The sequence below is a fragment of the Molothrus ater genome, chromosome 2, assembly GCF_012460135.2.
Source record: "Molothrus ater isolate BHLD 08-10-18 breed brown headed cowbird chromosome 2, BPBGC_Mater_1.1, whole genome shotgun sequence".
In the NCBI taxonomy this organism is placed as follows: Eukaryota; Metazoa; Chordata; class Aves; order Passeriformes; family Icteridae; genus Molothrus; species Molothrus ater.
In genome coordinates this window covers 74223032-74240580 of record NC_050479.2, presented here as the reverse complement: position 1 = coordinate 74240580, position 17549 = coordinate 74223032, and the positions used below count along the sequence as shown (strand labels likewise).

The window sequence follows — 17549 nt, the reverse complement described above, 5'->3', positions numbered from 1 at the left end:
CCTCTTTAATCCTGAGCCACAAATCTGGCTGATATCCCTAAAGCTTCCCTTCCTCAGACATTAGATCAGGGCCTATAGCATCACAGCAGTTCTGTGTTTGTACCAGCCTTTTGCCAGCCCAAGACACAGGAAGCAGAGTAAGGCAGGGAAAAGCAGTGCTAAGGACAAGAGAATGACAAGCCTGGGGCTGCATCTTAGGAAAATGGGACACAGCAACATAAATCAGGATACTGTGCCAAACTAACATCCCTTGGGAGCAAACTATGACTGTGCTTTGCTGTGTGGCAGGGCACAGTGGGTGTCCCACAGCAGTCTCAGACACAGCAAGGCAGAGCTGACGAGGAAGGACTACAGGGGGTTGGTAACTTTAGATTGGGAGTAAGATCTGCACCCAGGAAGGGAAAATTCTTCTATGGGTTGGATATGTTCATAGCACTGCTTGGCTCATAATAGAAATGCATGCTACCTCTGTATTTCTAAAGTTTTAATGAATCAAGGCTTACACAGCAGCATATAAAATGGCAAATTAGGAAAACTGGAAAAACAGAAATCTCAATATCGATCAAGCTCCTGCAGCAAACCTGCAAAGAGAAATTCAACACAGGTAAAAATTAGGATTGAGACGGCTGCAAACTTGGTCAGGCTTCTGATGAAATACTGTAAAACTGCATATCTTTAGAGACACCAAATGGAGGCACTGAAAATAACACCTAACTGAAATAAAACCAAAATTCTCAACAGAAAGGACTGGTCCCTGCTTTGCAGTATTTTGTTCAAATTTATGGATACAGAACATGATTTGTCATTAAGTTCAATAAAAGACTGTTTATCTATATTTACCACATTGTCATACTAGGAAAGACAAGGCAATTTATGAATAAAAGAAAGTTACATTCAATAACAGAGCATTGAAACTAATATTCATTAATAATTTCAGTGTATCAACTCCTATAAAGACAGGATGAATGTGGTGATTTATAAAATGCCTTTACAAGCCACAGGACATTCTAAAAGTCTAATTTTATTCTGCAGTTTCCCAGGAGATAGCATAGAAATGGGTTACAAACCCATTACAAAACCCAGGAAAGATTAGTCTGCGACCCCCACTTTTCCTGAAGTATTATACGACAAATCACCTCGCACTGCTTTGCCCTCTAGCTATTCAGTGGTTTTTACAAACTAGGCAGAAGTGACAAGCAATAATGAAAATTTCCTCCTTCAAAACAAGTTCAATCCACCTTGTAAACTCCTCAAAACATGATGGATTGCACCAACCAGGGCCACCACTTGGCCACTCTGTGCCCCTTGAGAAAGCTGCTTCATGAGACTGAGATAGGAAAGAGGATCTCACACCTACACACCTACATTTTCACCTCATTTTGTGCAGGTGTAAGAACCTGGATCACAGAATCAGACATCACAATTGCTGTAGATTATCTGATGCAAGACAAATGCAGTGTTGTGAAGAATCTTGCCTTTATTTTGCAAGATTATTTATATTTTAAATGAACATATATGCCAATAACTATTCATTTTTCAACATAAATCAGATTTGCAGAAACAAATTAAACATCACTAGTGGGCTGCCCTTGGGATTGATACTGGGGCTCGTGACCTGGATGATGGGACAGAGCACACATTCAGCACATTTACAGAAAAAATAAAACTAGAAGTGGCTGATATCAGATGGTTGTGCCACCATTCAGAAGGATCTGGACAGGCTGGACAACTGCTGCCAACAGGAACCTCATGAAGTTCTACAAACAAAAGTGCCAAGTCCTGCACCTGGTCAGGAATTATTCCACGTATCTTTACACACTGGCAGCTGATGAGCTAGAAGGCAGCTTTGCCAAAAATGACCTTGAGGTCCTGGTGACAAGAAGGTGAACATGAGCCACCAATGTACTCTTGGAGAAAAAAGGGCCAACAGCATCCTGGGTTACATTAGGAAGAGCACTCAGCTGGTAAAGGGAAGTGATCCTTCCTCACTTACCAGTCCTGGTGAGGGGGTATCTCTTGTACTCTGTTCAGTACTGGAACTGGACTGGGCTTCCCACTACAAGAATGCCATGGACTTACTGGAGCAAGTCCAGGACAGGGCCATAAAGATTATTAAGGAATATCTTTACATAAGGGGATGCTGAGAGAGTTGAGACTGACCAGCCTGGACAAGGATGCTAAGGGTCAGGGAAGATGGCTCTTATTCATGTGTGTAAATAAATGACAGGATGGAATGAAGAAGAAGGAGCCAGATTCTTCCTAACAATGTACATCAACAGGACAAGAAACAATGGGCACAATTTAAATCCCATGCCATTCCATCAGAACACGAAGAAACAGTTTGGATTTTTACTGTGACAGAGGTCAAATACTACAAAATATTGCCCACAGAGGTGCTGCAGTCTTCATCTGCATAAACATTCAAAACACAACCAGACACAGTCTTGGACAACCTGACCTTACTTAAGCAAGAGCTTGGGCTACATGACCTTAAGAGATTCCATCCAACCTAAACAGTTCTATGGGCCTATGAAGATGATACAAAGGTGATAACTAAGTCACCAGGCTAGGAGGGTGTTTGTGTTTAGTCCTCTGTTCTGCCAGACTTCTTTTTCGTAAGCCAATGCATTTATTGTAGTTATTAATTATCACAATCTGCCTAACTCAAATCCTGGAGGGACAAGCATATAAGCAATAGAAAGAAATGCTCTTTCCATTACTCAGTATAATGAGGCATTCTGCTTCCTTTTTTTCCTCTGAAGTGCCTGTCAATTTCCAAAATACAATACAGAACGAGCTGGGTTGCAAGGTTATTTCTTTATGGCACTTTTTATTTAAATGTGTGCATTTACTGTTGAAGAGAGCAAAGAAAGGACAAGACATATGGCTTTATGCATGTTTTCTACCACACTGCAGCCTAATGTATTCAGGTAGGAAAAAACACCCTACAGAGAGAAAAATAAAGAGAAGAAGAGAAAGACACCAAATGTTGATGCTGTATGTGTAAGTCCAATTATTTATTAATAGTGTGTGTAAATTTTGCCTGTGGTAAGATTTAATGGGAATAGAGAAGGGGGCTTCACTCCTAAAATGGATAAATCACATATTACTGCAACTGCTATTTTCATTTTAATATCAGATGAAGAGCTAAGTGCACAAAACCACAAAGAAATCATAAAAATTGTAAAAGTACTAGAAAGAAAAACCATAAAAAACAGAGCATTTCATGGGCCACTGGCTTGTTTAACTATATCTGTGTTTTGACTGCCTGCACCTGAAAAGTGCATTTATGGCCCATTGGGAAAAGGCACTGAAATTTGTGAGAAACCTAACAGGCCAATGCCTATGCCTGAAACATCTAGAAAAGGTCCAAGTCTGGCTGTATCCCTGGTTGAAATGCACACATTCCAACCTTTAACAGATAAAAAACACACCATGCAGTCCACTTCCCAGAAAGATTTGTATTTTTCACATGATTAAAATCACTGTGCTTTTGGCCATCTCTGAGATCATCAAGGTCTCAGGTATGCTGAGATATGCTGCAATACAATAACCTAGAAATGCACTGCTTATGGTTACATCAATGAAGTAACAGAGCATCTGTGCCAGAGTCAGCCTTTTCATTGGAATGGAAAGGGTAAGAGCCCAGGACTGCAGTACTAAGGCAGAATCTGTGAAATTAAAGCATGAAATAAAGATGAAGGAAGGTCAACGGAGACCTGAATGCCAAAATTTAAAAATCATTGTATCAATGATCTTCAATCACTGTATCAATCAATCTTCTAGTGACAACATCACATTGCAGTTACTTATTTAATTAGCATATCACACCACCTTTCATACTTGATATTAAGTTTGGATGAATGTGAACAGACACCATGAAAAATTAAATTACCAATATCAAAATGGAACTCCTCAGTAAAGCATCAGACCACATGCAAACATTAAGTTTACCTCAGCTCCCAAACTGAGAGAGATTATTTCATCTTCAAAAGCAGAATGTGTATCAGTATGAGGGGGAATTCCTGTTAAAAAAAAATGAACAAAAAGTGAATATAAAAATTATACTAATAATAACAACAGTAATAGAGTGCTATCTCCATTGGCAAGCCCTATTTCCATGGCTGTCTGTATGGAAAACCAGGATGTACTGTTGAACAAACCAAACTTACCATAAACAAGGGAACTGCCTTCCAATTTGAGGCAATTGTCTTAGATGGACACAATTAACCCAAGTGTCTTGTATAATCAGTAGAAATACCTAGAAGATAGTTCAGGTTACTCCAAGGCCTTGCTCATTCCTGGAGGAACTCCCTAATGCAGAAAAAAGCTCAAGCACTTTGCTCTCCTTGCAGGCAGTTTAGCCCTTAGAAGCAACAATTATGGTACCTATGGCGATTTTGGGCTTTAGTTCATCCACAATAATATATTTCTTCCTCACTCCCTTCAGAGAGGAGCAATTTCAAATCCCTCTATTTCCTAAGCAAATGACTGCATTAAGAATTTCAGCTTCAGCATAAGACCTGCTACCTCAGAGGCAGGCACTGTTAGGATCAAGTCTGCCTGTGCTTTGCACTTCCTAGGCAAAGTAACATCCCTGCTAGGCTAACCCCTGGGTAATACATCTGTTAGTGTGGGTATGAGTACACACACATAACTGAGAATTGCCAAAAGGACAGTCATTTTTAGGGCGTTGTTTAGATTTTTCTTTCATATCTGCTAATTGGAAAGAAACTGCCAATCCCTGCAGCTTGTGTCACACATTTTAATGCCAAATGCTAGAACAGCAGTGTGCATGCCACAGCAAGATCTCACCACACGGTGGGGAATGGCAGTCAGCAGTGAGCAAGGGAGAACAGCAGACAGCTTGGGAGAACTGCAACTGCACCTTCCTCTGATCCACTGCAGGCCAAGGCAGACAGAATCATTCCTATACCATCCAAACTGAAACAGTTTTATTGGATTACTAAAAATTCTACCCAAGTTCATTTTGGGCTCTGTAGAGAATTCCTGAGTTGAAGACAATTTTTTCTGAAGTGTTAGTCAGCTCTATAAAGCACCATTATTATATAGCAGATTTTATATCCAGATGTAAATATCCTGAATTCCATTAGTTTCAGCAAAAACAATACAAGTGTTTTATGAGACCAACATTTAATCTGACAGAAAATCAGTGAGACTTGAAAACCAAGGACAGATAGATACCTGTTTGTTACAGCTCACAACTTTGCCTCAGTACAAAGCACTGAGGCTCTGCCTCAAGAGGCACACTGAAGTCTGTGCAATTCACTGTGCAGCAGGAGAACACTGACAGCTCTCCACACTGTCACCGGTAATTCAACCAAGACCACACTGACTCACACACCTCATTTAATTTATCTTATGTGTGGTCCCTCCAGTTCAGATACTCATAGCCATAACTCACTTTCCAAAATTTCAAGTATAATTTCCAGTGAAAAAACAGCTCAGAACCAAGATGCAGGTAGTATTAATCTGACTGCGCTCTGTGCTCTTCATATCCTAATGATTTGCACTTAAGAAAGGGTATTTTGCCTTGGGATTGGGTTTTTGTTTGATTTTTCAAAAAAACCTGCTTTCATTCTTGATAGAAATCTACAATTCTAACTAATTTCCTCAGATGTCCCAGCCAGAAGTACAGAATGTATCAATTTAACAGACTGTCAGATACACAAACAAATAGGATCAGACCCTTGTTCAGCAGACATTGTAATAGCTGCCAGACATTAATTCTGAGAGTAAAGCCATTGTTCTTTCTTCCTAAGGACAAATGAGATACTCACCCTGGAAAGCAAGCCAGATACTTAACCTTGATGACTAAGCTTAGCAAAAAGTACAGCATGTGACTTGTTCCCTAGAAGTGTGATTAGAAGTTTGTTTTTCTTCAGAAGCCTCCAGTTTGGAAAAAAATACAAAAATACAGTAATTCCTTATTGCTAGAATAAGGGAACAATGCTTGCATCATACTTAACACTCCATATATGACATGCACTAACATTATATCATACGTACTAACAGCAGGAGAGTCTCCATTTTTTGGAGACTGTATGCACATTACAGGAAGCAAAACAAGTTTGGAGTAAAAAAATCCACTTAACTAGAAGACCAAATATGACTATTTATTCCTGTATCTTTTTATAGTTAGTTTTCAAATCATGACCTTGGACTCAAACACCATAATTTTTCCGTAACAGTGGTATCAAAAACTGCACTTCTAAACCTAAGTTCCCATGTGGAGAAACCAGTACTAAAACTTTAGTTTTGTTTCAAAGCATCTCTGGCCACAGGAAATACACTAAGCAGGTGCTTAAATCCTGTTCCTACCCCATTTCACAGTTAGATGCTACACTCTCCTGCTTTTTAGTGAAGTTGTACTGGCTTGGCTGTAGTTCATTTGCTCCAGAGGTGCCCGTAAGGTGCTATGCTTTGGATTTGTGATGAAAACAGTGTAGGTAACACATGGATGTTTTACCTCTTTATAAGCAGTGCTTACACAGCACCAAGGTCTTTTATGGTTCTCATGTTTCCCCGCCAGCAAGTCAGCTGGGGGTGCACAAGGAGCTGAGAGAGCACACAGCTGGGACAAGTGACCCCACGTGACCAAGAGAATATTCCATGTGATCATATGACATTGTGATCAGTAATAACACTGAGGGTGAAGTTTACCAGGGATGTCATTACTCATGGACTGAGCACTGATTGACCAGCAGCTGAGGATTTTTTTTGCATAATTTTCCTTCCTTTGTTTTGTTTGCCTTTTTTTTTAACTTACTAAACTGTCCTGATCTCAAGCCTCCTCACTTTTATCTTCCAATTCTATCCTCTACCTCAGTGAGGGGAGTGAGCAAGCAGCTGCATGGTGCCTAGTTCCCTACCAGGGTTAAATCCCTATATAAAATAAAGAGTTCAAAATTTTTGAGGGACAAATGAACTTACCTTGTCCAGGTTCATACTGATTTACAGTCAGTTGATCAGGTTTATGTTTGATATATCCCTGCTTTAAGCACTTCTCCAAGAATGGGTTGCAAATTTCAGGAAGACCTAGTTATAGAAAGAGAACTGTAAACAAGACAGGACAGCTTTTTACAATAAATATAACTAGGAAAATACATAGAAGTAGCTTCATATACATGCAAGTCCATCTTTAATGATGATTACTCTGCATCTGCTACTAACACACATCAGAACTGGGGGTCCAATCTTCACATTCAATATTCTTGAAGGTCTCAAAATTACAAAGGCCACTCTTCCAAGCCCTCTGCATTCAGAAACAGAGTACTCCTTACAAAAGCAAAGTGTAGTATCTCTACACATAAATAAAACCACATCAAATCAGAAGGAAGGTTTTTACCAATTACAATAAAAAAGTTGCAATCAAGAAGTAAAATTATTATGCAGAGAGTCAGATGTGCAAAGAGCTCTCTGAAAAATTTATTCCCTGGAAATCTGTTACTGAATTAGATTAAATATCACCAAAAAATCTGCTGAAGTTAATCTGGTCTTGAAACAGGAATGGAAGGCATAGTCCTCCACTGAACCTTTGGTTTGCTATTTTACTTGAGGACTTGATTGAAAAATTCTGCTGAAGGTAACACCAACAAACATGATACTACTATCCCTTCCATGAATCTACTGATTTTTATTCTTGTTTTCTCCCAAGAAGTATTTATGCTTTTCTGACACACAAGATAGTCTGTGAGACTAGAAAACAATTCACATATCACTCATCTTACAATGATATAGCTTCACAGTTAAAATCTTAAGATAACGAGAATCCTTCTGTTGCATGCTACATCCACCCCAGTACACATGCACCACCTTAAACACCTTCAAGTTTTACAGGAATTTAACTCTCCTATTTTGCTATTTTTAAATCTAAGTCTATAAGATGACTCACTTGCCTTGCTCTGACTCACAGCTTTCAACTCCCAGTATGAGTTATTGAAACCTTTACAAAATTGCTTTCAGAGCAAAGGAAATTTTATTTCAGTGTGCATGCATCCAGCAAGCTTCAAGCTGGTTGAGATAAATATATACAGCAACATACGTCATATCCCCCAAATAAATTAATATGCAATTTGTAACACATAATTGTTTTATGGAACAAAAAGCTAAAAAGGAATGACAATTACAATCCCAAAAGCCTTATTTGACCAGAGGTCAACAAAGGGCAGCAACCTCTGGCTCCAAGTGACTGGACAACAAGCTTAAAGCACTAACAATAATTTGGAATGGATCTCAAAATTAAAAAGCACTTTTGTGTGTGCTTAAGATACAGCAAAGGCTCTCCTTTAACCAGACTGTCACAGCCATAACTCAGCAAGGCTTAAAGGCTTTATATTAATGGTTCAAACATCAGTGCAAACTGATATATAAACTTTATATAATGGTTCAAACATCAGGCTTTATATAATGGTTCAAATATCAGTGCAAAGAAAGCACAGTTTAATAGGGAAGTTCTCACCTCCAGGTAATGGTTTGTCTTTATCAACATTATTGTTATCATAGCGAAACTCATATCCAAAATGCTTTACTCTTCTATGCTTTAAAGTCTTCTGGGCTGTAAAAATACATAACTTTAAATAAGATGACAGTACATAAAGACTACATGAAACATTGCAGGCAATTTACCGTATTTCCCTATTCCATTCTGCCTGTTAAGCCTAAATATTCTTTAATTAGCAGTTAAAACAGTGTATGTGATCCTTGTTCTTCACGCACACACTTCTGCTTATGATCTCTTGTAATTCATCAAGCATCACATTCACTGCTGTTTTGAGTCAAAGGGATGGTGTTTTTGTATATGCAAGAAACAGGGAACACCAATTTTTTGAGCCATGCTTAATGCACCTTTTTCTTGCCCTGATCTCTGAATTTACACCTGATGAATACCCTACACATACACCAACATCCATCATTCTCATTAATCACCAAGTTACACATGAGCTAAGGTCAGAATAACCTTTTGCGTTGCTCCACGGAACAAATTTACACAGGAACTCTGAAGTGATTTCCAAGAACTCATTTATTGAAGGATTTAACTCCAAAAGTTCAAGTGAAACCATCCAGAATGTAGGCCTCACTATGTTATTTTTTTACATAAAAGAAGTCACAGCTCTTCAGTTACAAACAGTCTTGGGCTTGGCACAAGACACATAAAAAAGACTTTAATTGTTTCTGAATGAAGGTTTGTTGTTCAAGTAAATCCACTCTAGCATATCAATTCAGATCTCTTGTCCCAAGGAACTGATCACTTGCAGTACAAGACCCAATTTCCAAATGCTAAGAGTAACCACAGAATCATTTCTGACAATACATTTCCCAAGATGGAGACTTCCTGCAACCTGAAACTGCAGGAAAAAAACAGCATGAAAGTATAGAATGTCTGGATTCCTATAGTTGTACCCACCATTCTGAGTATCTTCATCTGCTTTCCAGTCAATACTTTCCAACATCCTCCTTTCTTCCTCTGGAGAAATAATCTTTTCAATTACCATTAAGCCTGGAGGCAAGCTTGTAGGAACAGCACTTTGCAAGGCAACTGAGGTATATGAAAAAAAGAGAATTTTGTCACTCTTTAGAGAAAATAAAAACCTGTGTTCCCTATGGAGATATAGTTATTTTTATGATAATATAGCACAGCTGTAGAAATGTTTAGTGATACAATGGAGCCCTCATTGTGGTCTTATTTAGAGAAAGAATGATCCTTTTTGTCATGACAAAACAGGGTAAGGCCTGAGTTCTGCATCATTCCAGCATTTTCTAAAAATTTTACTGCATAAGACGAACAAGACTTTACATTACTCAAACACAAAACTGCTTGTGGTTTTCCTGTAAAAATAATGGTAAACAGAATTTCCCAATCACTTCAGGTTCTACCTGAATTTCATTTTAATTTTGTAGAATTTTAGTGATTTACCATATCAGCAGCTTCCACAGACAGAGCACTCTGTAATCAAATATGTACAAATACAGAGTACAGGACAATACCGAGGTGAAAGTAAAACACCACTGATGTTGGGACATTCAGTTTGCTTTCCTAAGAGATCAAAAAAAGCTATTTGCTAGCAGAATGTACAGACCAACACCAGGAACCCTTTTTTCTAGACACTATGGAAGCTCACAGAAAGAGCAACAGTTCTTTATAGCTTATAATCAGCCAAAAAAAAATTAGGGGGAAGGAGGAAAAAAAGACAGAAATTTCATTGTGCATATTTTGCTTCTTGGAGCTGAGATAGAGATTGCAAGACTAGGGACACACAAGAAATCCAATGAACTGTCCAGAGATTATGCAGGCTCCTTAATCCTAAAACCTTCATGCACCGTACTGAATGGTCAGGAAATTACTCAAATCTTTTTTCCTTTTGCTTCCAAGTAATACAGTTGAAATTAGAGTATCCTAACCTGGAATACAAGGAGCAGAGATTATTTATGTCCTGAATCTCAGATTCTAGCTTTCGTTTTCTGTGTCTACTTACGAAAACTAGTGTGCTTTTACCTGTATTTACAACCCAGGAAGTAAAAGCAAGGGAAGCAGTATGAAGGAAGCTGGATATATAGGAGAGCAGGAAAACTGTACCTTTTTCCACAAAATTAATATATAGAACAATGTTTTGGTCACAGTCTTCCAGTGTTACTTCCTTTCCATTAAGGGCATTAAAGGCTTTCTTGGCTTCTTCTGTTGTTCTGTATTTCACAAATGAGTATGGTTTATTTGGTGGCATTAAGAGTGTTTCCATTGCTCCATACTCTTGTAGTATTCTGAGCAATTGCTGTCTACTCATCCCATTACCAAGACCAGCATTGGCAATAACCAGGCTCTAATTAAAAAAGAATTAAAAAACAAAACGAAAAGAATTAGTGACTATTGTCAGTTCATTTGAAACTAAGATTTTACCAAGAGAACAGCACTATAAAAAAATTAAACCCATGAGCACTCTTTTATGTATTCTGCACAAGATATTTATGTTTCCATGAGCTTGTTATACCAGCACACAGCTGTTGCCCAGCACACAGTGTGGCTGAAAGCCTTGCAAACTCTCTCAGAAACACCTCCTCAGTTAATGCCCGCTTTGAAGTAGCATGTATGTGACAAGTGTACTGCAAGTAAACAGTGGCACTGGCACACATAATTTTGGTGGTTTCTGGAACAGCTGGGAAAAGTGTTCCATTAATTCAAACAACAGCATTTCACTTCTCTAAAAAAACAGAAAATGAGTTTTAGAACCAAAGAGGAGGGTCATTAAAAAAAATTATACACTGAGCACTGCTGTGATTATGCCTATTGTGAAGGCTCTGTTAACATCTGTTCTAAGCTCTGCATCAGGCTGTCTGCCAAAGATCACATTTGTCAAGATTTACCTCATTATTAATTACTGCTATTTTCTGGAATGTTATTGATGGAGAGACTCGTGTGTGAAGGACATGCAGAGGTTCAAACCCCTCCTTTCACTTAATCTACAAAGACTCCACTACACAACTGCTGCAGCACATGCAGCAACTGATGATGTTAATTCAGAGATAGTCAGACTCTTGCACAAAGCCTGAAAGTATTTTCTATATTCCTGACACGAGTTTTCCACTAGCACTATGATTTTGTTTCACATATCATTTATTCAAATGTTCTGTCACCGAAAGGACCTTGCTGGACCCCAAAATTATTCTTTGGATAAATTAGATTGATAATTTGGTATCTGGGACAGTTTCAAGGGCAAAAAGTCCCAAATTACAGACCCATTTCCATGCAACACTAGAAAGACACAGTCTTTGTTCTAAATAGTTTACAATACAAACAAGTTTGCTGAGTCATTAACATCTGTCCATGTGGTTTGAAATCTGAGCAAAAATTAAACCAAATTTTATTACAAAAATGTATAAAGATCTAACTGATATTTCCATATTTGAATGGGAAGAATTTTCAGGATCAGGATGAACAAGCATAGGGTAAATATTACTGCTGTACAGTGTTTCAAGCCATTTGTATTTCCTCATAAATGAGAGAGTGAAATTAAAAACTCTGACCTCCCTTTCTGTCTGCAAGTTCCTGTCACTTTTTGCTACATCAGTATCTGTGAGGTCATTCTCTGATGTGCTGTAACTCTACTGGGGCAGAACACTACAGATCAAAAATCCAAGAAGCTTTCTGCTAGGTCCCTTTTCTGCAAGGAAAGAGAAAGCTGTCCCCATTGAAACAGCTGCAAGTCAGCCAACCAGCTCAATTCCCACAGAATCACAGCCTTAATAAAAACAAGATGGAAAAGATTTCCAAGATAGACATGCTTTTAATGGTGAGCTCAGATGAGACAAATTACACTTGCCATGGAATTCTCACTTTTCCATGAGAACCATGGAAAATATAAAGGTACAAAAGTTAAAATCCTGAGGAAAAAAAAGAAACCACAGAGAAACAGAATAAAAGTTTATTTACTTCAGTAGCATTTCCAATGCTTCCCCCTCCTCCTCAACCCAAGTAACTGTTTCAGGTTAAAAAAAACCTTCTCCAAAGGCCAAAGCCTCTCCATAGACCCTGAACTGCTGAAATACAGTTCTGCTTTGAAATCAAAGAAGAACAGAAAACCCTCAATCTCAGGAAGTCCATTTTTAAAAACTGCATTTTACACAAGACACATGTGAGAAGAGAACACAGATAAACAGCATTTTAACATTACCATCAAAATCACAACTACCTGTGTCACATGTGAGACACACTTTATGCCCTCATGTCTCATCAACGTATGCTGAGCTCTGACCTGCTTCCTCAATACCTTCTTCTTCATTTTCTGGACTTTCAAATGATCTTCACTGGTTTTAGCTTCCATACTGGTGTTCTGGAAAACAGAAATAACAACACAGTAAGTGTCCTGCTTGAAAAGGATCTCTCCCAAAAATAAGGCTTTAAAAGATTGCTATGATGCTTGATTTCATTTTCCCATTTTTCTCTTCCTCTTCACTCCTTTATTCATTCACAGTATCACTAGATCCATTCGTGGTTTTTAATCTGTCTGCCCCTCCTGTTTTCATACAGTAATTTCAGCTAATTTCCTTCTCTCTGCAGTCTCTCCAGAGCAGAACATGAGAAAAAAATAACGTGTAGAACTGCCACGAGATTCGTATTGTCTCAGCTTCTCATGCCTCACCAAATGCTTCAGCTGGAGATGAAATGTCCGGCTCCTTTTACCTAATTGCAACCAAGCATGACATTTGGCCAAACTTGCCTTCCTTGAGAGTAGAAAAATGTGTGCAATACATACATGTCCTAGAGCAAGCAACTAGGATATTGCACACATCATTTCCCACACCCCCCAAACTTAATGAAAATCACACTCCTGTTGTGTGAGGGAACAGAAAAACTGTGTACATACATATATATAAATATATATTTATTAGCTACTGAATTTCATGGCAACACAGAATTTACCGACCAGTGAGTACTTAAAGGTCAATGGCATTCTTCTTCAGGTTTTGCTGCATCTTTTGCCACTTTTGGTCTAACAGTACATTGAGATCATACAGTACCTTCCCACATTTCCTTGAGCCTACATTTTTTTCCTTTCTTTTTTCTACTTCCCTCAAATCCAACGGAGGAGTCTTTGACTTTATCTGTCCCTATAACACAACCCTCTACCTGTATTTTAGAGGTATCTTCTCTTCTTTGCCAAAAATCCTCCTAACAGTATAGCTGGACAAACCAACTGCAGCTGTCTGTCCTATTCCATTCTTTTATCATCGTGACCTGGCAACCATCCTTCCATCTTCTCTTCCTGTCAAAAACTGGTTTTGTTTCAGTTATTTTTAAGGGAAAAAAACAAAACAAAACTAGGTCAATCACCCCTATATGTAATTATTTAACTCTGTCAACTGCCCCAACAGTCACTTGTCCACTTGCATGCCTTCTGGCTTGCATGACTGCAGAGCTGCTTCCCAATACCTAAACTGCAGACACAACCATGACAATATGACAATGTACTACAAAAAAGGGTAAAGGTAAAAAAACCCCTCATATTAGTATTTGCTGCAACTTCGTGTTGAATGACTTAGCAAAAATTTTGGTCTAAACAAGCACTAATATGCTAATAAAATTGATATAAAATTTGAAATAAAATGCATCTAGTGGGTTACCCTTACCAAGATTCAGCTGACTAGCAGGCTCCTTCAACAAGCCTACTATGACCAATGTATGCAATTATAAGATTTCATAGAATCACAAAATTATTTAGGTTGCAAAAGACCTGTAAGGTTGAGTTCAACTGTTAATCCAGAACTGCCAAGTCTACCACAAAAGCCTATGTCCCTAAGCATCACCATCTACACAATTAGCTCCAAAAGGCTTGTCCTGTCCCACCTTACTTGCAACACACAGGTGAACAAAAGCCCACATCTTTACAGCCTACACATGAGCAGGTTCCTCTGCAGAGGGTGTCAGGCAGACCCAAACTACTCCACAGGAAAGTGACACATCTTTGGCTTGGTGAGTTTACAGAAAAAGAGCAAAACTACAGGACAGGATAATACTTTTGAGTGAAGCAAATTGGATTTGGATGGAAAAGCGTGGAGGCTATGCACATCACCCATACCAGTCAGACCACTGTCATGCAGCCTGCAGAACAGAGGACTTGAAACTGAAAGGGTCAGGCCTCTCCCATAACATCTGCATCTCTACATACTGGAAGACTTCATCTGATCTCTGGGGAAAGCATTTCTGAGTTTAGTCAGGCCTTTAGTCAGGTCCTCACAAACACCCACATCCTCCAGGCAAAAGCAAAGATGTCATGCCACAATATTTGTTAAACTAGCACAGAAACTAAAGCTGAAAGACTTCTTTTTATCCTTTCATAAACCCTGAACAAGGGACAGCTAAGGTGTGACTCAGCTGTCTAAATAGCACCTAACACTGGCAGAGATGACCTAGCCCACAACACTCAACCTTTCACCAGCTGCTCAAGAAGCTGAAGACCTTCTTGATGTGCTGTGTCATGCTTGCCAGCATCACTCTGGTGCCTCCAGCTTCTGAAGACATCTTAAACAGTAATACCTGCATAGCTGAGACAAAATATTCCCTTGGTCTCTGTCTGAACTGGGTCTAAATTCTGTGTCTTGTCTGTTGCATCATTACCAGTGGCTCAATTTGGCAGGCAAGTCTGCCCTGATTTCTGAAAAAGGAATCACACTCAACTGTATAGAAGTAGGAAACTTCATTTGCTAGGATCTCACACCTCCTTTAGAAAGGCCAATACAACTACAGAAGAAAAAGGATTAATCCACTGTTGAATTCATTACTGTTACCACCTAGTTTCACAACAAGTGTTTTTAAAAAGTAGCTCCTGAAAACATACACTGAAAACGGTTTCCCCTTGCAATACGAGCTAAGGTTACACGCACTTTACAAAACTGGCCTGAAGCTACTACAGAGGTTAATGTAAAGCTTTAATGCAACGCACGAAGCTTGTTTGCTGTAGGAGCCGCCTCTGAGAAGTGAAGTACCAGGCGGGCGGGCAGAGCAGAGCGGCGGCTGTCGCCAGAGGGAGCGCCACGATCAGGGATAAGCCGCGATCTCTGTTACTCACTTTTAGCTTGGTTTTGTACGGCAGACACGCCACGACAAAAATATAAGGACACAGTATTCACATAAACATCCGGGAGCGAAAAAATACATTCAGGAGGCCCTACGGTGAGATTTAAGAGCTCCAGCACTTGCAAAACGCGCCTGAAAGCGCCAGCATATCCAGGCAGCGGCATGTCCCCGCGGCTGCCCCATCCCACCTCTGCGAGAACAGCCGGCACCAAACCTCCCACCGACACCCCGCAAACCCCCGGGCTCCGGGCACTTGCTGCAACCAGGAATATCAAGAATTCCTGATAACAGGAATAACCACAGGAGCGCGTCTTACAATCATGGAATGTTAAGGGTTTGAATAAACCTTAAAGATCAGCCAGTCCCAACCCCGTGCCATAGGCAGGGGTGCATCCTCCTAGACCAGGTTACTCAAAGCTTTGAACACTGCCAGGAGTGGGGCACCCACAGCCTCCCTGGGTAACTTGTTCCAGGGCCTCACCACCCTCACAGCAGTGCCCCTTCTTCTACTCTCTGCCCTGAGTACACACGGGGGAGGCTATAAAAGCTGTGAGGCAGGCGTAGGGACTGGCTTGGCCTTCTCCCCCTTGCACCACCTCGTCCTGGCAGGAACAGAGATGGAGCAGGAGGCGCAGCCAGGCCGCCGCGGGCTCTGCTCCCCGCACAGGGCGGCACGGCGGGCACGGGAGGGAAGGAGAACCAGCGGCAGACACCGCCTGCGTTCCCGCCGCCCCCGCGGCTCTCTGTCCCCAGGGAGAACCCGGCGAGGCCCGGGCGCTGCAGCCCCGGCCCAGCGGGCGCGTTACCTGCAGGAAGCGGCCATGTCGGGGCGGGCACTGCACGCCCCGACACCGCCCCCGCCGCGCCGTCATGGCCCCGCCCCGGCCCGCTGCCCGCGGAGAGGTGCGGCCTGGGGCGAATTTAGCGACTGCGGGTGTCTGTCGCTTTATTGCACGTCAGGGAAGCCAGGCTTTGATGTTCAGCAAAGCCATGTGCCGCGTCCTGCCTTTGGGTCACAACAACACCAAGCAGTGCCACAGGCTGGGGGAAGAGTGGCTGGGAAGGACCTGGAGGTGCTGATCAGGAGCTGAACATGGACCAGAGTGTGCCCAGGTGGCCAAGAAGGCCGATGGCATCCTGGCCTGGATCAGCCAGGTGTGGCCAGCAGGAGCAGGGCAGTGACCGTCCCCCTGTAGCCAGCACTGCTGAGGCCACAGCTCCAATGCTGTGCTCAGTTCTGGGCCCCTCAGTGCAAGAGAGACATTGAGGGGCTGGAGCGTGTCCAGGGAAGGGCAACGGAGCTGGGGAAGGCTCTGGAGCACAAGTGCTGTGAGGAGCAGCTGAGGGAGCTGGGGGTGTTCAGCCTGGAGAAAAGGAGGCTCAGGGGGACCTCATCACTCTCTGCAGCTGCCTGACAGGAGGGTGCAGCCAGGTGTGGGTCGGTCTCTTCTCCCAGGAAACAAGTGACAAGACAAGAGGATGTAGTCTTAAGCTGCAGGATGTTCAGGTTGGACATTAGGAGACATTTCTTCATGGAAAGAATGATTAGACCTTGGAATAGACTGCCCAGGGAGGTGGTACAGTCACTGTCTCTAGAGATGTTTAGGAAAAGACTGGTCATGGCATCAATGCCATGGCCTGTTTGACATGGTGGTGTTGGGTCAAAGGTTGGATTGATGATCTCCAAAGGTGTTTTCCAGCCTAACTGGCTCTCTGATTCTCTGGCAGCAGCCAGTCCTATGTGCCAAGATTTCCCAGTGACCAGGCCAGGGCTCTCCCATGGCACACAGCCATGTTCAGGGGAGAGGGACATCCATGCTGGATGGATCCAGGGCAATTGATATGGCAAAGGAGAGCAGCCCCCTACAACCACCTTCCATGGACACACATTTACTGTCACTGTGCCACCTCCTGTTCCTGCTCACTCCATGCTTCCGAGCTCCACTTGCCAGCAGGTCCT

General features: G+C 41.2%; 1 protein-coding gene across 3 annotated transcripts in view; it reads right to left on the bottom strand.

Moving 5' to 3' along the window:
* Positions 1-16459, bottom strand: part of ALKBH8 (alkB homolog 8, tRNA methyltransferase) — a 43553-nt gene extending 27094 nt beyond the window's left edge. Inside the window, exons 1-8 of one of the 3 annotated variants that reach the window (XM_036385627.1) lie at positions 16396-16459; positions 13643-13788; positions 12705-12845; positions 10598-10838; positions 9428-9559; positions 8483-8578; positions 6955-7059; positions 3955-4025 (exon numbers count right to left, since the gene is read on the bottom strand). In XM_036385627.1, the coding sequence (XP_036241520.1) occupies positions 3955-4025; positions 6955-7059; positions 8483-8578; positions 9428-9559; positions 10598-10838; positions 12705-12836 (777 nt within the window). In that variant the 5' untranslated portion in view covers positions 12837-12845; positions 13643-13788; positions 16396-16459. The remainder of the gene's footprint in view (positions 1-3954; positions 4026-6954; positions 7060-8482; positions 8579-9427; positions 9560-10597; positions 10839-12704; positions 12846-13642; positions 13789-16395) is intronic. The other 2 variants (XM_054514009.1, XM_036385635.1) reach the window with 2 other exon arrangements.
* Positions 16460-17549: the final 1090 nt, after the last annotated feature.